Genomic DNA, 24,385 nt, shown 5'->3' with positions numbered 1-24,385 from the left:
CGGTCTAGAACAATCCGGGGCTTAATCAACGGCTGGATGAGGTCAGATCTGGATCAAAACTTTTGGACATTCATCAATGGACGAGATCTGCTCCTCATTAGGTCGGATGAACCAGATGCTTGACGGATGACTCAGATCTCTCCAATCTTCAATGGACAGTTCATAATGCTCTAAGGTTTGATCGTCTCATTAAGCCCTTGATTTGAGCCCAAATGTGGTCTGATTTGATCGGGTCCATGACCCTTTTGATGCCTACAAAATAGTAATCAAAGATTAGCATCAAATACCATGATAATTGGCTAAATTGCAATTAAGTCCAAGATCACATGCAATTATGAAATATAATGTATATGTGAGATTAAGCTATGAATAAATCATCAAAAGCATGCATTATGAATCAAGATAATATAGCCAAAATCATGGTTATCTCTCCTCCCAATCGATTGTCACGTCAGATCCCAACGATCTCGGCCATCCAAAACCTGCATTCTACACAACGATTGTATTCTAATCGATTCACCAATTGATTGGGAAGACTTGAATCGATTGGCTGATTGATTTAGAGCGCCTCTGTGCTCTTCACTAGAAAAGCCTGAATCGATCAACTGATTGATTCAGCTTTATCGCGTCACATGAAATTTTCAGCCCCCAATCGATCGACTGATCGATTGGGGAGGCTTCAGTTTGTGTGATAAACACCCCCAATCGATCGACTGATCGATTGAGTTGCTATTTATCGCAACATTCTCCCAATCGATCAGCTGATCGATTGGGCTTTGGTCCAATCGATCGGTTGATCGATTGACCACCCTTGACTTGCTTAACTCAAGCTCAAGGGTACTCAAATCCAACATCCGGTCAATCGTGACATGTTGGAACTCCTCGTGCCTAACATCCGGTTAACCTTGACCTGCTGAGACTTCTTCACCAAGTGTCCGGTCAATCCTTTGACCCACTTGGACTTTTCTGTAAGACCGAGGGGTTCCAACATTTTCTCCTCATGCCAAGTGTCTAGTCAACCTTGACCCACTTGGACTTGTCGTCTCGTGCCGAGTGTCTGGTCCTCTATGACCCACTTGGAGTTCCACTAGATGCCCGGCCACTCTTGACCCATCGGGATTTTCTCGTGCAAAGTATCCGGTCAATCTTTTGACCTACTTGGACTTCCCAATACCAGGTATCTGATCAACCTTGACCCACCTAGATCTCCATGTACTTGGCTTCACTCACTAGACCTTTCCATCTGCCTAACTTCACTCACTAGGACTTTTCATCTGTCTGGCTTCACTCACTAGGACTTTCCATCTGCCTAGTTTCACTCATCAGGACTTTCCATTTGCTTGACTTCACTTACCAGGACTTTTACCTAGCTTCACTCACTAGGATTTTCCCATTGTCCGACTTCACTCACCAGGATTTCCAACTGTCTGGCTTCACTCACCAAGACTTCCTCTTACTTAACCTCTAGTTAAAACTTTCCTAGTCAAGTATCCGGTCAAATACTTTGACCTACTTGACTCTTCTTCATATCAAACTGGTCAAACCTTGACCAAAGGGGAATTGCTCCAACAGTCTCCCCAATCGGATGATTGCTCTTGTAATCTCCATATATTGTCAAACATCGAAACTCAAATATCAAGACTCAAGCTTGAGCCAACTTAAACTTAGTCAACCTGATCCAAGAGATATTGCACAAACACAATTGATATCAAAACTTGGAGGGCTCTCGTTGGACTAATCACCAAAAGAGCAAGGAGGCTAAAGATTGAGAAGGAGAAGATCTAAAAGGTATAATTGTAAATATGTATTTCAAATTTCATATTATTTGTTTTAAGTATAAGAAGAGGAAGTACTCTAAAAATAAATGTTATACTTATAAGATTCAGACGACATCATTAGTGGTAAAGGAGGAACCAATGTTAAAAACTTAGAGGAACAAAGAACACATTATGTGCTTCAAATGCTAGAGATCTAAACACTACAAAATAAATGCCCGGTGAAGAAGACGGAGGGCTAGTCCACATAATTAAGAGTTGTGAAAATTTTAGTAATATTATTTATAAGAATACGAATGCATTGATAAATTAGATAAAAAAAATTTTGCAATAAATTAGTTAGTATTACTAGTGACAAATTAGATAGTTTGCATGATAAATTAGATGAGGATAAATCTAAATTTAATAATTTAAAAATAATTAATTTTAATATTTTGAAATTAATTAACAATATTAATTTGAAAATTTTAAATAATTTTGATAATTCAAAATTAAATTTAATTAATAAAAATATTAGCTTGAAACCTCCAACGCGGGTGCCCTAGGCGGCTGGGCCGCCTAGGCGGCTCTCGGCGGCCCGCGGCGGGCCTCGGCGGAACTCATCGGGCCTCGGCGGGCCTCGACCGAGTTATTTAGGTTTTAAACGTTTAATATTTTGTTCCAAATTTACTGTTTACATCTTCGCCGTGCGCCTTTTCGTCTTCCAAATTTGTTGTTTCGTCCTCATCGTCTGCCATTTGTTTGCGTGCGCCGCTTCAAGGCTTCGTCGCTCCGGGCTCCGATAAGTTTTGTTTCGTTAAGTTGTTAACTGTCGTCGCGCAGTCTCCGGCGACGCCGGACGCGTCCGCAGCCGCCGGAAGCGTCGTGCGAGTCGCGAGAGGGGGACGGCGTTTTTTGTTTTTGCTTTTTCTTTTTTTTTAGATTTATTAAATTAAAACAATTCCTAACGGGGATAATTTCAAATTCAATAATAGGTTGGTTCGTAAAACCTAATAAAAATATCATCCCAATTAAATATATTTTAAATTTATTTTTTTTATAATAAATTGTATTAATTTTTATAAAAGAATTTTGAATATATAAAATTATATATATAATTAAGATTCCATTATTAATTTTATAACTTATATAATCAGATTTAAATATATAAATAATATACTTAATTTTTTTAAATAAATAATATTAAATATTAATTTATATATTAACAGATTTAAAAATTATAATAAATATTATCATTTATCAGATTTAAAAAATAAAAAATATAAAAAATATTTTAAATTTAATAAATATAATACATATTATTAATTTATGTTTTATATAAATCATATTTATAAATTTTATATATTATTAATTTATATTAATCGGATTTATAAATATTAAAATTATATTAAAATTTTAAAAATTCTAATAAATATTATTAATTTAATAATTTATATAAATTATAAATCAGTTTTAAAAATATGAAAAATACATTAAAATTTTAAAAATTCTAATAAATATTATTAATTTATATAAATCAGTTTTAAAAATATGAAAAATACATTAAAATTTTAAAATTCTAATAAATATTATTAATTTATATAAATCAGTTTTAAAAATATGAAAAATAAATTAAAATTTAAAAGATTCCAATAAATATTATTAATTTATAAAAGTATAAAATAGATTTAAAAATATAAAAAATATATTTAAAATTTAATTTATTTAAACAAATATCGAATAAATTTTATTAATTAGATTAAGATATATAAAAAAATATTCTCAGACTTGTTAATGACTTAATGTTATTGAAATATTTTGTATTGTATGTCTGTATGGTATAATTAAATTTTATTATCATGTTAATAACTTAATATGTTATGTGATTATGTCTTGTTATAAATTATTTTTTCAGATTATCTGTTAGACTGTTATCAATGGCAAGCAATCCATCTTCGACAGCATCTGTCACTCAACCCGAATCTGGGATTCTTAGAAGAAAGTCAAATGACATCGGATGGGAGTTTGGGATATTGATTGATCCTAAGAACCTCGACAAAATTAAATGTAAGTTATGTGGAAAAGCAATGTCAGGAGGAGTGTATAGAATAAAGGAGCACATTGGAAATATACCTGGAAATGTATCTGGTTGTCGAAAAGGATCTCAAGAAGACAAAAATAAGTGCAAACAGGTTATTTTAGAAGGGAGGAACAGAAAGAAGAACAAAATAATGGAAGAACAAAGTTGTAGAGCAGAGGTGGCTATTTCCGTAGATGAAGAAGAAGGTCTTGAAATTGAAGGGATGGATGAAGTTAAAAAACCTCTTCCACTTGGCCCCATGGATAGATATGCATCAGCAATTGCTCCAGAAAATGCAGGCTCCAGTGGAAGTAAAGTACTTCGGCAAAAAAATATAAATGAAACTCTTTTCAAAGAGAGAACTCAACAAGTTCAACAATATGTTGGGAGATGGGTTTATGAAAATGGAATCTCATTCAATGCTGTTGATAATGATAACTTCAAGCAACTAATGGAGGCAGTGGGTCAATTTGGACCAGGATTCAAGCCTCCAACTCAATATCAACTTAGGGAGCCACTATTGAAAGCCGAAGTTGAAAGAACAAAACAATTGCTGAAGAAACATGAAGAAGAATGGGCAAAGAATGGATGCTCGATCATGACAGATGCATGGAGTGATAGAAAAAGAAGAAGCATATTAAATTTGTGTGTTAATTGCAAGGAGGGTACTACATTTTTAGAGTCTAAGGAGTTTTCAGAGGAGGCACATACAGCTGAACTTATTTTTGAGTATGTTGATAAGTGTGTTGAACAAGTAGGAGCTCAGAATATTGTTCAGATTGTTACAGACAATACCACCAACAATATGGCTGCAGCTAAATTGATGAGAGAAAAACGACCCGGGATCTTTTGGATTTCATGTGCAACTCACACTATTAATCTAATGCTTGAAAGTATTGGCAAACTTCCACGATATAAAAAGGTGATTGAGCAGTCCAAGGCTTTTACCATTTTCATCTATGCTCACCATAAGACTTTATCATTGATGAGAAGTTTCACGAAGAAGAGAGACATAGTTCGACCAAGAGTTACCAGGTTTGCATCAAATTTCCTCACATTGCAAAGTTTGATTGAAAAAAAAGCTAGTTTAAGGGCCATGTTTACAAGTGATATGTGAGAGAAATGTAAATGGTCAAAAACAAACAAAGGAAAAATGACTTACTCTACAGTGATGAGCATGAGTTTTTGGAATGGTGTAACACTTTGTTTGAAAATATTTGCTCCTTTGGTAAGAGTTCTTCGATTGGTAGATGGAGATAGAAAGCCATCGATGGGGTTTCTATATGGGGAGCTTCTTCAAGCTAAAGAAGATATCAAGGTAGCTCTGAATAACGTGGAATCAAATTATCAGCCTATCATAGTCATTATTGAGTCAAAAATGAAGGATAGACTTGATACATCATTGCATACCACTGTATTTTTGTTGAATCCTTATTTTTACTACAAAGATAGTTCGATTGCTCTTTATGAGGAGGTCGCGATGGGGATTTTTGAATGCATGGAAACTTTGCATGCCAATGAGTTAGATTTACAAGATACAATTATTAACAAGGAATTTCCAAAATATAGAAATAAGACTGGGTTATTTGGAAAAACATTGGCAGCAAAAGCATGTGAAAAAAATGATGATACATTTGATCCATGTGCATGGTGGAGTACATACGGTGCTCACACACCTAACTTGCTAAGGGTGGCATTGAGGATACTTTCATTAACTACAAGTTCATCTGGGTGTGAAAGAAATTGGAGTACATTTGAAGGAGTAAGTTTTAAACTTTCAGTCTACTCTTTAATTAAATTAGTTATAATTTTTAACGTCTATACTCTATATTCAGGTACTAACTATAGTATTTACTTTCTCTGTTTTTTTAGATTCACACAAAGAAAAGAAATAGGTTGGATGCCAACAGGTTGAACAATCTAGTATTTGTCCAATTTAATGCTAGATTGTTGAACAAACAAAAAAGAGAAAAAGAAAGAAATGTTGATGTCCTTCTTGCAAAAGATGCTTCAAATGCACAAGGTTGGATTGTGGATGGTGGGGAAGATGATGAAGTTGAACTAGGTTCCGGGCTCACTTGGCAAATGGTTGATGAAGCAAGTGGAGCAGATGAAAATCTACAACCCCGAAGAAGCTCCAGAGTGAGAGAACTCCATGAAGATGATTTTGAATCCGAAGAAGAAGACGAGGATCACAATAATGATATTGAGTTTGTGTCCGATGAAGAACAAGTTATTGAAAATTATGGAGAAGAAGAAGCAGAATAAATATGAGTAGAGATATTATTAGTTTTCCCAATTTTGAACTCATTTTGTTAAGACATGATTTATATTATTTAACAATTATATTTTGCTTAGTGGTTACTAGTTCACAATGCATTGTAATCTTGAATTGAACTATTGCTACTATTTTCCAATGTTCTACTGTTTAGTATATGATTATGATAACTTACTGCATGTTCATTTTTTGGTATCGAAAAGTATGTATTTATTTCAGCATACATAGTTAGATCTTCATTGCTATGAAATTGTTTAAGACAATATTTATATTTACATATAACATTGTCCACAGTCCACATGAAACAAGGGATACCGAGGAATCCGCCTAGCGGCACCTAGTCCCCGCCTAGGCGAATTTTAGAACCTTGAATATAATTAATCAAGATAATCCTAAAAATAATTTAATTAATTTAAATATTAAAATATCATTTATAAATATTAAATTTTAATTATAAACTTAGTTAAGAAAATAATCAAATCAAACTAGATCTACATAAAATTAATCATTATCTTAATAAAATATTTAATTTATTCAATCAAGATAAATCTAAATCGAATAATTCAATTCTAATTAATCTTAATAATTCAAACTTAATTACTTATAAAGATAAATGTAATGAAAATAATTTAAATTTAATTAATTCATAATAAAATAACAAATTAATTATTCAATCAAGATAATTCTCAAAATTACTAGATCAATTTTAATCATAAAAATTTAATAAATTCGAAATTAAACAACAAATTAATTATTCAAGATAATTCTATAAAAACTTAATCAATTCTAATCCTAAAAATTTAATTAAATCACAATTAAATAAAAAATAATTATTCAAGATAATTCAAAAAATAGCTTGATCAATTATAATTCTAAATATTTAATTAATCTATAATTAAATAATAAATTAATCATTCAAGATAATTCTAAAAATAACTTGCAATCCTAATCCTAATCAAATTTTACAAACTTAGAAAATAATTTATCAAATTCTAAAAAGATTCAGAGAAAGTAAAATTTCAAAACATAAAAATAATAATTCAGATTTAAATGAACAAAATTGTAATAAATTTTAAAAATCATTATAATAAAGTACATTTTAATTATTAAAAAATAATTATTTCTAAAAATTTAAAATTAAATATGAAAAAATCAAAATTAAATATCAAAATTTAAGAAAATAAATCTATAAATTTTAATAAGCTAAATCTAAACTTAACAAAATCCGAAATGAAATGTTATCATCCAATTTCATTTACTTATGGAATAAAAATTAACTCAAATCTAAATAAAAAATTCAAAAAAATATACAATTGGAAAAATAAATTAATACTTTTAAAAATAAAATATCAAATCCAAATAAAGAAATTAAAAGTCATGAATCAAATTATAATAAAGTACGTTATAATTATGAAACTAATTAATAAAATTATATCTCAATGAAATAATAAATTTAATAAAAATCAAAATGTGTCAAACTAGATTTCTAAATTTACAGTTCATACGAATTATATCAAATTAAAATTTTAATTTATTATTAGAAATAAATTAATAAATGCTTGACTTGATTGACATATGCATACTTATCGTGCTCATATGTATGTTTAATTTTTTTTAAATTTAGAATGGTTAAATAGGAAATACTTACCATGCCATCATGAATAGAATCTGAAATAAGCAATGGAAGACAGAGTATTAGAAACTCACAAGATTTGAAATAAGTCCAATTGGACCAGTTAAGTCCATATGTAGATACCCATAGATGGACTTAGATAAGTCCGATTAGATCCATTTCAAGTCTTGTGAGTTTTTTAGACTGCAAAGAGTCTAAGAGTACCATATATTGTTTATTTTGACTTATTTAGATGTATTATAATGCTATTCTAACTTTCAACTAGAATGTGGTCATGGTATGGGGGAATCAAGCCCACATTGGGCCTAATCTGAATCAAACCAGGGTTGTGATAGTGCTAATTCAGATCCTCCAACCCTGGTCAGATTCAGATCAGGCCCAACAAGAGCCCGATTTTCTAGAGATTATACCATGTTGTAGTTGAAAGTTAGTATAACATTATAAAACTTTTGGAGATATCGAAATAAGTAAGGATACCATTGGACTCCTTACAGTCTCAGAAACTCATAAGACCTAATTGGACCTGTCTAGACCCATCAGTGGATTTTAATCAAAATTCACTGATGAACTTAGACAGATCTGATTGGATCAATTTTAGATCCTATAGGTTTCTAAGACTGCAAAGAGTCTAATGATGTCTTTCATTGCTTATTTAGACTTTTCCAAAGGTGCTATAATGTTATACTAACTTTCATTAGTCTCTAGAAAATCAGGCCTACATTAGGCCTTCTCTGAATCAGATCAGGCCAATGGTAGTGCTGATTTAGATCCTCCACCTAGTTTGGTTCATATCAGGATTAATGTGAGTCTAATTTCTTAGAGATTAGGATCATGCTCTAGCTGAAAGTTAACATAACATTGTACCACCTCCCGAGATGTCAAAATAAGTAATAGAGAATACCATTGGACTCCTTCCATCCCTATAAATATGAAATCCATTGATCAACCTAAATAGGTCTGATTGTACCCATTTCAAGTCTCATGAGTTTCTAAGACAATAATAGTCCAATGTGTCCTCATTACTTATTTTAGGTCCCGTTCATGATGACGTTGTGTTTATAACAATAGAAAAGTATATGGTAAACACAAAGTTCAATGCCACATAATAGAGATGTGCATGTTTATAACAATAAGACTGTTTAATCTTGATGAACACATGCTCTTGAAAAATAATTATTTTCATAATCATCTATCAATATATTATAAATTAACTTTATGATTTACCATTCTTTATCTAACTTAGCTACAACCTCTGAAGAATATATAAAATTAACGTAATTACCTTTTTACAACCGTATTAGAATGCATCGACGTCGGGAAAATCGAACACGTTCACATTTTATACCTAGTTTAGTAATTTCAATCCAAAATCCGCACCGGTTCGGATAATTTGCATGAAAAGCCATTCAGCTGGACTTGGACCGGATCTATATCTCCTCGGCCCGTGGTTTTTTTTTTGTGTGATATGTATAAATATATATTTTCATTACTTACATTTGGGCACTTGTCCCAGTACACTGCTGCGATCTCTTCCAAGACTACGAGAGAGTTGAAACGACGGAGCGCACTGGAAGATGCCTCATCGTGTTGAATTGGACCATCCTTAACCGATTTCTGCTACCCTTCGCGATCCGATTTTCCATCTCGCCGCTAAAATCGAATTTCTAGAAGTGGATCGACCTTGCCCTAGATTTTTCAGGTTTGTCGCCTTTGTTAGTTTTGTTAAGTTCTGTCCCTTGTTCGATTGAAGACTTCTGGGTTCTGATTGATCTGGTATGCGATCGGATTCTAATGGTGAAACATTTGTGAAACATGATGTTTTATTGGGACTACTTTTTGATGGCGAATTTGAGGGCGACTGCTTCTTGTTAGGAAAAAAATGTTTTTAGTTTAGTTTTGTCAGTAAATGCTGAATTTTTTGGTGTGTTTTCTGCATGTTATCCCCCTCACCTTATTTTTTGCAATTAAAATGAGCTTCCATATTGAAATCCAGGTAGATCAGGATACCTTCCAGGACGTCATGTTATTCAATAGAAAATCTCTTTTAAAGAACATTTATTTATTATTTTTCTTCAGTTTGCATGTAACTTTGATTTGTAATGTGATCCCATGCCCTAGTATCGTTTGATCTCATGATGCCCTTTATATATATATATATATATATATTGGGATTATGTGGACTGATGCCAATATCCTACGGCACCAATTGGGTAAATAATATCCTTTCTTATTATTCTTAGTAGTATGTGAGGGAACAATAACTTGGACAGTTCAAACTTCAATGAGCTACATCATATTTGCAATTTCGTGCTGCCCTTTATACTTTAAAATTTGAGGGATCAAAGTTTTGCTGAATCATTGCAGACATAGTTGACATTTTGTTAAGGTTAGGTTTATTAGCTCATGGGTGGCCTGCACATCTCATGACTTTTCCCTATCTCAGAAGGCTCCTCAAAATGTAGGGAAGTCTTTGACACTTATCAGTGCTGTGGCTTCCTACTCCTGAATGTGGGATGTGCTCCCTTAGCATGTTTTCATCAATGTTGCGTGACAAGGACAGGTAGCATTTAGTAAAGATGATTCTTGAAGTGAGTGTGAATACTTACTTGTGACATTGTAAGTCTATATTACAAATTTGGTTAATATGGTCACACATTTGTGCTGTGCACACAAAAATGTAATTTAAGAAAATTTCCTTTTTTAAAATCCTATCTGATTTAGCATATATGCAAGTTCCATAATCTTTCTCTTATTTTTTTCTTTACTATTATATCCATAGGTAGAAGGGGAGCTTTGGCGCAACGGTAAAGTTGTTGCCATGTGACCAAAAGGTCACGGGTTCGAATCCTAGAAACAGCCTCTTGCAAAAAGCAGGGTAAGGCTACGTACAATGGATCCTTCCCCGGGACCCCTCATGGCAGGAGTTTCGTACATCGGGCTGCCTTTTTTTATTATATCCATAGGTAGGAAACAAGAATTGAAAGAGGCATCTTACAATATCTATGAACCTTGATAGGGATCACTTCTAGAAGCATAATCTGACATCACACTGATAAACTTATGAGAACCAAGATCCTTCATCCATCTAATTTCTCACAAGTACAACATTTTTTTCTTTTATATACATGTTGAGAAGAAAAAAGAAAAACAAGAGTTGAAGGAATCATGTTCCTTTGTTCTAGACAATTCAATCATCCTATTGTAACTTTTATATAGAATCCTCTTTATCATTATAAGCTTGTAATATATGATGGGAATTAGTTTCCTTGCCTTATTGTTTAGTATCTTCAATCAGGTTTATCTGAGATTTTGAGTCTTTATTTTGCTGTCAATTTGTAAAGAAAACAAGTTTGTTACAGTGTGAACAATTTTTGGTTGCATGTGACCTTTCTTTGCTTTAGATTTGAAAGATCATTTTTCTTATTCTTACCTTTCTTACTAATTTCATTAACATAGAATGTAAATTATTCTTATTATTTTTTTCTCCTACTAAATCTGTTCACTGGATAAACTATTTGACTGTTCGATTTGCTCCATTCACAGGATTCTCATTGTAAGTAGCATTTGTATTTACAAACATCTAAACTCTTGTAATTATTTCCCTCAAAAGAGATTTTGTATTTGGTCAAAAATGGAAGCATGGAAAAATTGTAAGCTCAATCATGTTACATGGCGGTCTAGTCTGAGGGTTCTTCCCATTCAATTGCTACTCAATAGCCAGCTATGAAATCAAATTACTAGATTGATTGGGCGAGCTCTTGAATACATCGTCACTATTAAATGGATGCCAGAACAGGAGTTGGATCTGCAAACCAGAGACCTAAACAATCGTCACCAAATTCTGATGATATTAATGTTAGATTGCCAGAGGTTAGCATATCAGGTGTTCCAAGGCCTGTTCTGAATTACTCAATTCAAACAGGTGAGGAGTTTGCCCTTGAATTTATGAGAGAACGAGCAATGTCCAAGAAACCGACTGCTCAAAATGCAGCTAAAGATCAGACTATAACTACCATTTACATGGACACTAAAAATGTGTCGAGCATACCACAAACATGGTCTGAAAGTGCCTTGGATGGTTCAGTGCCCACAACCTTAGATAACCGTCAGCTAAAGGATTTTGAGAAGAAAAATTTAGCTGGTACCGAACATAGAGGTCATTATGCATCATCCAGGTCAATGATGCAGATATCATCTGGTGAGGGAAGTGGCCGAACAACTTCACTTGGATATACTTCTTCAGTAGCTTCTGACATCTCATCAAAAAGGATGAAATTTCTATGCAGTTATGGTGGTAAGATCTTACCTAGACCCAGTGATGGAAAACTGAGGTATGTTGGAGGTGATACACGTATTCTACGAATAAGCAGGGATACTTCGTGGGAGGAGCTTGTGCTAAAGACAATGGAAATATACAGTCGACCTCATATGATTAAGTATCAACTACCAGGGGAAGACTTGGATGCTCTTATATCCATTTCATCTGATGAAGATTTGCTAAATATGATTGATGAGTATAGTCTTCTTGAAGGTGGTCAGGGATCACAGAAACTCAGGATGTTTCTATTTGCTTCAGATGATACTGATAATGGACGCTTCAGCTTAGGCTCTGTGGAGGGTGGTTCTGAGATCCAGTTTGTTGCTGCAGTCAATGGCATTGATTTTGGTTCTGGAAAATCGTCATATGGACATGGATTAGCAAACACTTCACTAAGTGATCTAGACCAGTTGCTTAATCTCAATGTTGAGTCTGAAATATCTAATGCTTACACTGGTATGACTCAGTCATCTGGTTTTGTTATTGCCCCTGTAGCATCTTCCACTACATTTCCTTCAGGACTGCAGCAAAGCTCTTCTACTGACTATCATAGTCATTCACATGGTTTTGATAACCATAGATATAGTTATGTTGAAGGTGAGCACTATGTTGACAATCCCATCAATCCTCCTGATATATACCAAAATTCAAATAACAGCACCTCCATTCCTCTATCTGTGCTCCATGATTATCAATATGCAAGAAATTATACTGATTTTGGCATTTCTATTCAACCAGACCAACAATCTTTCAATCAAGGTGTGCCACAAGATCATTACTCTGGTATAGGTACGTTTGATCAAGAGACTGCAACAAGAGATCAGAGTTCAGCAGCTGATAGTTTCTCATATAAAAAAGTGGAGGATGAGCATATCAGCTCCCACATTCATGAACCTAGTTCAACCATGCAGCAGCATGATGTTTCCTTTTTGAGTCATATCCATGCAGTAAGTATGCATATCGTTTCTGAAAAAGAGAATTTAACACTTCCTGTAGCAAACATAGGGAAGCAATTAGATGCTACACCAGTATCATCAGTGAACTCTATGAATGCTAGTCACAATTCTGACCTAAATGAAGATCATGACCACTACTGTCATGGCGGTTTGGAACCTAGTAACATTGCTGATGAAGCTGATGCATTTGATGTAGGTTTCAATAATTCACCTTCACAGCCTTTCTGAGGTTACCAATCTGCAAGTCATCCCAGGGAGCAGTTAGAGTTCCTGAACTGATTATCTAAATCTGATGATTCCCCTGGCTCTCAATATTTAATAAATCAGGTGTGCTTGCTTGCAGCTCAAGAACCCATTACTGAAAGAGCTGATAACATAATTGAGGGAGAGCTGGTCTCACATTCTGCGAAGTCTTTATTATTTGCAAAACCACCATGCCAAAGTAATGAAACTATTAAAGATGATTTCATGCAGTTTGAAAAAAAATAAACAATTGGTCAGTACACCTAGTCAAGCTAATAAATTGGAATCTGTCTCCATTCCACATGGATCAGAAGTTGTTAAGTTTTCTCAGAATATGCATAATTCAGGCTATGAACCATGCTATAAACAAGGGAGGATGGTTCAAAAGCCTGAGTTTCAAATTGCACCTTCAAAGTCTATGTCTGATAACCCTGCTGTTCATGAGGAAAGGATCTTACAGGAATCCAATATGAGCAAACACACAGACAAGCCCATAAGTATTGTTGATATAAAAGATGCGCATGCTGATGGATCTTCCATTAAACCTCTTGAAGGTACTGTTCTTCCTGAGAATCCCTGGGTTGACACACATACTAAGATCACACATAGTGCTGATGTTGGTGAACAGGCTGTATCTCTTTCTTATGGTGACAACACCATTGGATGTCACTCGTTGGAGGAATCTTCTGGACCTCCCGAGAGGAAAGATATTCTTATCGATATTAATGATCGATTCCCTCCAAATCTTCTCTCTGATATCTTTAGTAAGGCCAAAGAGGATTTGTCAAATATAAATCCCCTTCACAAATATGATGTTGGACTGACTGTGAACATGCAAAACCATGACCCTCAGCATTGGTCTTTCTTCAGAAATCTGGCTCAGAATGAATTCAACCATAAAGACTATTCTTTGATGGATCAAGATCATATTAGTTACCAATCCCAAATTGCACAATTGGATAATAAGAAAGTTGATTTTGGTCAGATCAATGCACAAATTGAATTTATTGAGGAAATGCAAGAATCATCTAGTGCAATGATAGACGATACCAACATTTTGCACAAAGGTGAAGGTTTGCAGGTGGAGAATCCTTTTACAAAGTTTGGAGAGACATTAAGGACTTGTATTTCGGAAAATGAGGTATCCATTTTGTATGGTGAACAATAAATTCCGTAGATTTGTTTTTATTTTATCTGTCCAGACTCTTTTATGACAGCATTAGGTATAATAATTCCTTTTTGTTTATATTCTTTGATCTTAGGAATTAAGATATGATGGTGGGGAGGTTGCTGATCCAGATTTAGATGTTTCTGCTTATGATCTGGACCTTAGTAATGTGCAGGTACTATTCTTGTCTTACTGCTGTATTTTTGAAAATAGATACTATTTGTCTTTGTAATCATATGCCAAAGTGGTCTTGCTATAACCAAGGCTACCAGGTCTCAATATATGGTAATATTATGGTCTACTACTTCATTTTGGCTTTTGAAGAAGGTTATATGGCAGACGTGAGCAAGTTTATGGCCAGAGTTGATGAAATCAACTCGGAATAAATAAATTGGTCTTAAGACGATTGGAGTCTTTAGTTGTCTTTTTCTGCTCTTGTAGTTAGGAACCACCTTTTGTTGCCAGAATATAATTCTAAACATTTCACATTATCAGATAATTAAAAATGAGGATCTTGAAGAGCTACGTGAACTAGGTTCTGGTACTTATGGCACTGTTTACCATGGAAAATGGAGGGGTACTGACGTTGCTATAAAGCGAATAAAGAAGAGCTGCTTTACTGGTAGATCATCTGAGCAGGAGAGATTGGTACGCCAATTTTGTTTTTGCTGACTGACAATATACTTGTATTAAAGTAACTGACCGATCAAAAGAAACACAGAACAGGATATTTTTGGCCACACTAATAAGTGATTGCTCTCAGACCAAGGAGTTCTGGCGAGAAGCTGAGATTCTTTCCCAACTTCATCATCCTAATGTGGTTGCCTTCTATGGTGTTGTAAAAGATGGGCCAGGTGGAACCATGGCAACTGTAACAGAATTCATGGTTAATGGTTCTCTTCGACATGTTTTATTACGAAAGGACAAGTAAGATATTTTGACCTTTCCTTATTGATGGATTCTTTTGTATCATATCAGTTATCATTTTTCCTTTTTGGGGTGCATTAACTTACAGATATCTCGATCGTCGTAAAAGACTTATCATAGCAATGGATGCTGCTTTTGGAATGGAATATTTGCATTCTAAAAACATTGTTCATTTTGATTTGAAATGCGATAACTTACTTGTAAATCTTAAAGATCAATCACGTCCAATTTGTAAGGTGTGCTCCCTAATCTTAATATTATTCTCTATCCTTATTTGGTTATGCTATCCATTTGTTGGGACATGGAGAAGATGACCTTGCATGGACAGGAAAGTTGATCATGCTGATGATTTTTCAAATGTTGGCTAACTTTGTAATTCATGTTATCTAGGTTGGTGATTTTGGTTTGTCAAAAATTAAGCGAAATACTCTAGTCTCTGGTGGTGTTAGAGGCACACTACCATGGATGGCACCAGAATTATTAAATGGAAGCAGCAATAAGGTGTCTGAGAAGGTAACCCTGTTTTCTTTTATTCATTCAGTTTCTATCATGAATAGAAAATGCCATCTTTTACACTTACATTGCTTGGAGCTGACCTTGAAATACACCTCACTTAACAATGTAAAATTTTCTTCAGCTTCAAGATATAGAAAATATATCTTTCTTTGGTTAACTAATTTTCATCTTTAAATCTAATGCAATCAATAAGATTCTTTTTTTGTTTCACTTGTGTGGGTTGTCAGATTGCTCTTCTAAATCAAAGAGTTTCAGATTACCCAGAGATGCATTTGCTTAGAATTTGCTCACTTGCATTTCCGCCTATCCTTGGTATCAAATCTGTTGATGGCTGCAGGTAGATGTTTTCTCCTTTGGCATTGTCATGTGGGAAATTCTCACCGGGGAAGAACCTTATGCCAATATGCATTATGGTGCAATCATAGGTATGTGAAAAATAGTACAAGATATGTGATTCAAGTAATATAATACAAGTGAACTTTTTTCTACTTTTGTATTTTACTGTTTTTTCTTTCCTTTGGTACTTTGAATCAGTTTCTGACTTATTCTAAAACAGTCAAGATACCAGTGATTTAACTAAACAACCAATTTGTTTTAGGAAAATATATTGATTGTCAGGTACTTGATGAATTCTAGCTGAATGTAGTATTTGACTTATTCCAGCTCATTAGAATCACATTTGTATTGTTATGAAGAGCATGCTAGACTTAAGGTGTACTATTGAAGAACATGTGTCTACTGATTTCATTTGAATAAATTTTAGTAGTTAGTTAACCTTGCAACGCAAGAGGGAACACTAGATAGATTAGTGTGCCAATTAATTACCGATACGAGGGTTGCACGCATCAACCAACTCTCTTGGGGAAGATGGAAACTCCATAGTAAAAGTTGTTTAATTATATTTAATTGAATAAAACAAGGTGTTATAATATTAAATTTTACCTAAGGACTGAATTGTAATTTCTAAAAATTTATGGAATTATTTGCAAAATTGCCTATTTAATTAACCCCACTTTTTCCAAACTCACGCCCTAACTCTTGTTATTCTCCACGATACACACCCGACATTCCCACTCCTCTTTCTCTCATCAACCAACTTTCTCCGGGGGAAGATGAAATCTCCATAGTAAAAGTTGTTTTATTATATTTAATTAAATGAAACATAGTGTTATAATTAAATTTTACTTAAGGACTGAATTGTAATTTCAAAAAATTTATGGAATTATTTGTAAACTTTCCTATATAATTAATCCCACTTTTTCCAAACTCATGCCCTAACTCTGGTTGATTCTCTACGACCGAAACCTCGACATGGATCGAAATTTTAAACCTTAGTTTGTGTGTCATCTTCTAATCTTTTGCTAAGCGAAATAGATTTAAGAAAATCTTTGTGATCCACCAATCGGAGGAGCTTAGAGTTTTTTGGATGAGCTAGTGCAAATTCAATTCTTTGTTCAAGTGGATGATTTCTGCTTAATTTTATTTTATATTTTCCTTATGCATGATTAAATTGATAAAGTAATTATAAGATTAACTAAATATTTATTATTTTCTTTATTTATCTTATTCCTACATAATTTTATTTGATCTTTGTGATTTTCTATATGAGCTTAAATTATCTTTTGAATGTATTTTTAATTTTTAAAATTTGTTTGAAATATTTTAGAATTTTTTTTTGATTATTTTAAATTCACATTTAATTTCAATATATATTAAAAAATTTAAATTATTTTATAAAAATTTAAACTTATTTAAAAAATTTTAAAATTATTTAAAAAATTTAAAATAATTCTTTTTAATTATATAATATGTTTATAACTATTATATATAAATAATAATTTATTTATAATAAAAGTATCTATCTAAAAAAAAATTTGATATTAAAAAATCATGATAGTAGTTGTTACTACAGAAGTCACTGCAGGGTCGTGTGCACTCCGCGGAGGTGTCGTGACCCGGTGGAGGGTCGCTGTAGGGTCACAACACCCTTCGGGATATTGCGATGATCTCGCATGGCTTAGGGGTGTAAATTAACCAAGTCGCTCATAAGCTATTTGAAGTTCGATTCTATAAAAGCTTATTTAATGAGGCTCGTTAAGATAAACAAACCAAGCTCAAGCTTCACAATATTCGGCTCGTTAGCTCGTGAACATGTTCGTTAAGTTTATGAATAAACTTTTAAATAAAAAATAGTTTTGATATTGAATTTATAGATTTTACACTCTACTTATGAAACATATAGACAAATATATTAAATTTATTTATTAGAATAAAATTATAAATTTTAATAAGAATATTATAATTTTCTCTAAATATATAGTTTAGTTTTTAATGAATATTTAAATTTATAATTTATATTTATTAAGCTCGTTTAGGCTCGATAAAAGCTCGAATAAGCTTGTGAGCCATGAATATATTTGTTAAATAAAACTTGAGCTCGGCTTGATTATAAACGAGCCAAACTCAAACATTCAAGAGTTTGACTTGATTACACCCCTAGTGAGGTCGCAATGGTATCACTATTGTAACCGTAAATATCGTTCGTTTCATAATCGACTTTTCAAACCATGCTTTGTATTACCATGATTTTGTAGAAATAATAATGTTAAAGATAAATCTACTTGCATTAAAATTTAAAAAAATATGATTTTATGTTTACATAAGTTAGTAAAATAAACATACATTAAAATTAATTTTCTCATAATATGGTTTAAATAATCTACTATAGTAGTTATTATGAGACAATTCAGATCATGAACGCAAGAGAGTAAGAACAGGCACCCCCTTTGATTTTTTTATTAAAAGGGTACGTCATCCCAGTGTACAATTACCCAAATACCTTCTAATACTATTCAATACTGTTATCTTCTGACTAAATCTCCTGTCTAATTTTTGAACTGGTTGGTCGTGTTTTAGCAGCTACGAAATCATAGCTGTTACACATGCTGTAGCAACTACGATTTTGTAGCTGCTATAGCATGAATGATGAGTTCTTCGACTTTTTAATTTTTGCCCTTTATCACTTTAGTGTTTGATTTTGTTCATTATAGTTTTTTACCTTTATTTTTTGGAATTTTGCTGATGGTGTGTTTATTTGGATGCAAAATATATAGAAAAATCTCACTCTGATCTTCATAGTCAATCTTAATCGACAATGCAGGTTTAATTTTGTTCATCTACTATTCACGTTGTAGTAAGTCTGAAACCGTAGCTGTTATTTGGATGCAAAATATATAGAAAAATCTCACTTTGATCTGCATAGTCAATCTTAATCTATAATGCAAGTTCAATTTTGTTCATTTACCTTTCACATTGTAGCAAGTGTGAAATCGTAACTGCTACAACTATATAGTAGCTATGAAATTGTAGCTACTACAACTGTGTGCCACTTAGTTATGGTAGCTACGGTTTCGTAGCTGTTACAACGCGTCCCTGGTTCAAGATCTATGCAGAAAATATAGACAGGAGATAATAATGGGAACAATATAGTGGAGAGTAGTTGCATCATTTTACAAGGCGAGTTGGTGGGGTGCCTTTTGATAAAAAATCAAAATGGGGCGTTCCCTTTACGATTTGATAACAAAGAGGTGCCATTTTTGTTTTTTTCCCATTAATTTGCACTAGCTCATCCAAAAAACTCTAAGCTCCTCCGATTGGTGGATCACAAAGATTTTCTTAAATCTATTTCGCTTAGCAAAAGATTAGAAGATGACACACAAACCAAGGTTTAAAATTTCGATCCGTGCCGAGGTTTCGGTCCTGTCATAGATTTTTTTAGAGTTGAGTTATGTTAAGCAAGCAATAATTTAAGTAGAGGCTTTAAATGTTGCCTTTTTAAAGTAAATGCCACTTTTGGATAAGCTACTTTAATCTCAACTTAAGTTTATATATTTTTTTGTTAATGATAATTTATGCATAGGTTAGGATTCACTACTTTTCCCTTTGTAACAGGACATGTTTAGATTCACTACTTTTCCCTTTGTAACAGGACATTTATTAAAATAGCCTATTATTTATTCATCTTGGTTTTTTATGCTCAATGTTATCTTTTATCTCTATGACTATATAACGGGCTTCATTGAAAGTAGATGAAAAGTTTCCTTCTTGAATTTTTTTTGCTTAAGTTTGATTTTGAATCAATTAAAATATTTGCCATACATAAGAATTATTGTTAAAATTTTTAATTACTATGCAGTTGATCTGTAAAGTACGGTGGAACATAATTTTTTTAAGCAAGTCTTTAATTTTGCTGGGGTCATTATATGACAGGTTTTGGTATTAGTTTGTCTAGTTTGGTTTGGCTTGAGTACTTTGTGATAGAAGGGAGATGAATATCGCACATTAAAAAAAAAAATTTTCTTTTATGAAAAAGAGGATCAAAGTAAACAGCGGAAAAGAAAAAACAATATAGATGACTCAAGTGGTTTTTTGGTTTGGAGCCTATGTCGACTCTTACTCCAAAACCCGCGATCCTTGATTGTACCATTGGGCAATTCATTATAATTTTTCTTTCTGAAACCTTCGAAAAGAAGTAATTCGTACAATGAAAAGAATGATAATAACACACTACTATCTTCTTGTAAAGAATGCAAGAAAAAATATAAAGTTTACTGACAATGAAATACAAGTTGAAGCTTGTCGGCACTTCTTGGCGTAGTAGCTTGCACGTGAAGTAGAAGCAATGAAAAGCAGAGGTATGAGCAAAGTGTAACAGAGGATTGCACAAAAAGATCTCTTCTCGATGCAGATTGGTCCTTTTATAAGCCTCGTTCGGTCGATTGATCACCCTACCAGTCGACGGAACAAGCTCACTTCTTTTCTAAGATCGGATTTTCACACAATTAATGAGCATTTATTGATCGGTCGACCGAACCTTGGGTTTGATCGACCGAACCTTGGGTTCGATCGATCGAACCTCCTGATTCCAAGTTTGCTGAGATTCGATCTTCTGGCCTATTTTCCAAAATAAGTTCGGTCGACCGATTCAGCTTGAATGCCAAAAGTGCTCTGTTTTGCTCGACCAGACTCTGTGCCATGTCAGCTTGGTTCGGTCGACCGATCCTCCTATTCGGTCGACCGATCCTCCTATTCGGTCGACAGATTCACTTGGATTCGCAAAACAGAGTTAGTTTGCGTAGTAGTATAAAATATCTTTGTAACAAAAAGTTAGCATAGTAATAATGCATGAATAGGAAAGACAGTAAGTCTTGTCTTGATCTCAACTTAGAGACCTACTGATTTTTTAGTTGGATCAGCGACTTAGGGTTTGTTCCTTCCCGAAACATGTCCTCCTCGTCGATCCACTCTAATTGCGTACCTCAACTTACCTGTCAAACATCGGGTCCTCCAGACCTTTTCGGACTTCAGCTTAGCATCGGATTGGCTCACTAGGACTTCGTCTCAATATCAGGTCCTCCAGACCTATCGACTCCAACTTCCATGATCTGCTAAGATTTTCCTGCCTAGCCACGATAGGGCTTTTTACTGGTTGAGTAAATAGCTTGCACACTTAGTTAATTTATCATATCACAACAAGACTTAACTTGAACTTTTGACAACACCAAAACTTAGGTTCGATTTTGGTGTACCCTGCACCAACATACTTTGCCAAAATTCTTAGTGGATCTTAATGAATTTCATTTTGAAAAATTGTGACCATTTGACAACAAATATTTTTTACATCAATCAAAATTCTTATTTATTTCATTTAGCCGGTCAAAAGTAGAGACAATGCCTTAACATGCCTAGCTTTTGATTATTATTTTTAAGCAAGGATTAAAATTTTGAGTCGTGTAGAAGTTTCGATTTACGATCGGAGTGATATGGTTTCGGTACTGTATCGTGTCGATATAGTTTTGATATTTTTCAAAATATAAATATATTATTTATTTATTTTTATTAATATTTGATTATTATAGATATTTATTATTGAGTTACCTTTAGTGTTTAAAATTTCGTTCCGTGTCGGGTGGAACGGGTAAAACTTACTATTTCGCCCACACACCGAAACCACTATCGATGCTCCATAGGTTCCGAGCCCACGACTGGTCTTCGAGGCATTACGCGAGTCCTGTGGCCGCGGAGGAGGGGTTGCGCGAGCCCCGCGGCTGTGGAGAACTTGTCGTGCAAGCCCTACAGCCGAGGCGAACTCGTTGCCCGAACACCGTGGCAATGGACTTGTTGCGCGAGCCCTGCGGTCGCGATGGACTCGTTGCGCGAGCCCTGCGGTCGCGATGGACTCGTTGTGTGAGCCTTGTAGTCGTGACAGACTCGTTATGCAAGCCCTGTGGCGGCAGCGAGGCGAAAAAAATCGGGAGGCGACAGCAGAATCGCGAGAATCATTAGGAGGGAGGGGAAAAGTTAGGATTTATTAAATGTTTTAATTAACATCATTATATTACATATATAATATCTCATTTCTAATTAATTATTATAATTATATATTATATAAAATAATAATTAATTAAAAAAAGGTTAATTAATTAGTATAATTATAATATATATTTTTATTAAAATATAAAAAAATTAATGTAAAAAATAGATAATTTATATAATATAGAGTTATATAATTTAAAATAATTTTAAAAATAAACTTTAAATTATTTTTAATTTTATAAAAATATTTAAAATCATTTTTATTTTTTTTAAATAATTCTTAAAAAAACATTTGTTAATTTTTTTAATAAATGTATGAATTTTTTAAATAAATTTGATTTTAGAATTCAATATAAGCTATATATACCTATATATCTATATACATATATAGATCTCTACTTTTTAGATTTTTCTAAACGAAACACATTTTTGTTGATATAAATGTTTGATATTTACGTCTAGAAAATACTTTAAATTACCTATTCATTATTTTATAAGTTTTGAGAAAGGCATGCTGTCAAATTGCATAAAATTAATACAATAGCTCAGCCTGAAATCTCGGTACGGGTCGAGATTTTAAATCTTGATTATGTTTGAGATATTAAAAGTTGAGTTTAAATTTTAATATTATCTGGTAAAATATTTAATACTTGTTGAGTAAAAGTTAATTTAGGATTTGTTTAAATCTACAAGTGAAAAATGACAGGATCAAGTACATTTAATTTAAATTAAATTAAATTTTAAATTTTTTAATCAATTTAAGTTAAACTAAATTATATATAAAAATGTAATTCATAGTATTATATTTTATAATGTTAACAATATATGGGCAAAAATCAAAAGGGTGCTCTAACTTTAACAAATTGTCAAATGAGTACTTCTTTTGCAAAAATCATTAAATGAATGTCTAACGATTAAGAACTACCTAAAATATTTTTAAGTTGCATGGTCGGTCTAAAGTGTTTGTTTTCGAATCAGATTTTAAGATATAGGGTTTGAAGCACAACCGACGTACTTGTTACACGTAGTACTTACTAGTTACACAATGGATCATGTTTAGATAGTGTTAATTTAACATTAAATGGTTCCTATAGAGTCAACTTCATTTATTTTAGCATTTGAATTATTGTTTTATTCGGGTTTTCACCTTCAATTAATTAAAATTAACAAAAGATAATGATATTGATGTAGCAGCTAGTTGCTATATGTTATAGCAATTACTTACTAATTGTTATACAACGAATCATGTTTCGATAGTGTTAATTTTACATCTAGTGGGTCCTATGAAGTCCACTTTATTTGTTTTAATATTTTAATACTTATTTTATTTAAGTATTCGTTCTCAATTGATTGAAATTAATATAAGATAATGACACTGTTATAATAGCCATGTGCTAGTTGCTATTACTATAGTAACTATTAGGTGACTATTACATATTGTAGTAACTACTTGTTAATTTCTACATAGAGATTAAGATAATATTAATTTTACATATAGTGGGTCGTGCGAAGTCCATTTTATTTGTTTTAGCATTTGAATACTCGTTTTATTCTGGTGTTCACACTCAATTGATCGAAATTAACATAAGACAGTGACATTGTTGTTGTGACGCCCTAGAGAAGTCCGTGCCTGGAAAACGGATAGCATCTCCTCTATAACAGTGACAATGAAATCTGGATACAAGGTCACAAGGCCGCACATGTAATAATCAACATCCCACATGGCTGGAACATACACTTATATACAACCGGGGAGCTTGTTAATCCAAGGAAATGAATTGCACTAAGTATCTGCTTCAGACGGAGAAGCCTCTTACAGCAGTGAAAACACAAAAAGATGAAGCTAAACTAACAAAGTGAAGCGCACAAGTGTTGAAATTCAAATTGATTGTTGTTGTTTAGCTTCTGGACCAAGGTTGTATTTATAGCCTTGGTCGGGGCGCCTGGAAGGGTTCTAGGCACTTAGAAGGGGATAAAACTTTATCCCCTTCGTGACGGATCGCGGTCAAACACGATCTGGATAATATCACATTTCGGGCGCTTGGAAGGGTTCCGGGCGCCCGAACCTTAAAGTCAACAATGTTGACTTTTTTCGGTCCGGGCCCTTTGCTCCGGTGTTACTCTCCTTGGTTCGAGT

At 33.2% G+C, this 24,385-nt stretch overlaps 1 protein-coding gene and 1 pseudogene across 1 annotated transcript in view; both read left to right on the top strand.

The window, feature by feature from the left end:
- Nucleotides 1-4,420: 4,420 nt before the first annotated feature.
- LOC121977577 lies at nt 4,421-5,590 on the top strand (annotated as a pseudogene).
- A 3,631-nt stretch (nt 5,591-9,221) lies between these two features.
- Nucleotides 9,222-24,385, top strand: part of LOC121978293 — a 28,957-nt gene continuing 13,793 nt past the window's right edge. The window contains exons 1-10 of the mRNA XM_042530657.1: nt 9,222-9,444; nt 11,289-13,211; nt 13,347-13,461; nt 13,610-14,403; nt 14,525-14,605; nt 14,926-15,078; nt 15,194-15,357; nt 15,446-15,593; nt 15,748-15,870; nt 16,211-16,298. Coding sequence (XP_042386591.1) covers nt 11,526-13,211; nt 13,347-13,461; nt 13,610-14,403; nt 14,525-14,605; nt 14,926-15,078; nt 15,194-15,357; nt 15,446-15,593; nt 15,748-15,870; nt 16,211-16,298 — 3,352 coding nt within the window. The 5' untranslated portion in view covers nt 9,222-9,444; nt 11,289-11,525. The remainder of the gene's footprint in view (nt 9,445-11,288; nt 13,212-13,346; nt 13,462-13,609; nt 14,404-14,524; nt 14,606-14,925; nt 15,079-15,193; nt 15,358-15,445; nt 15,594-15,747; nt 15,871-16,210; nt 16,299-24,385) is intronic.

The sequence above is a fragment of the Zingiber officinale genome, chromosome 4B (assembly GCF_018446385.1).
Source record: "Zingiber officinale cultivar Zhangliang chromosome 4B, Zo_v1.1, whole genome shotgun sequence".
Lineage (NCBI taxonomy): Eukaryota > Viridiplantae > Streptophyta > Magnoliopsida > Zingiberales > Zingiberaceae > Zingiber > Zingiber officinale.
Note: the sequence above shows the minus strand (reverse complement) of the source record. Positions and strands in the feature narration are given on the sequence as shown.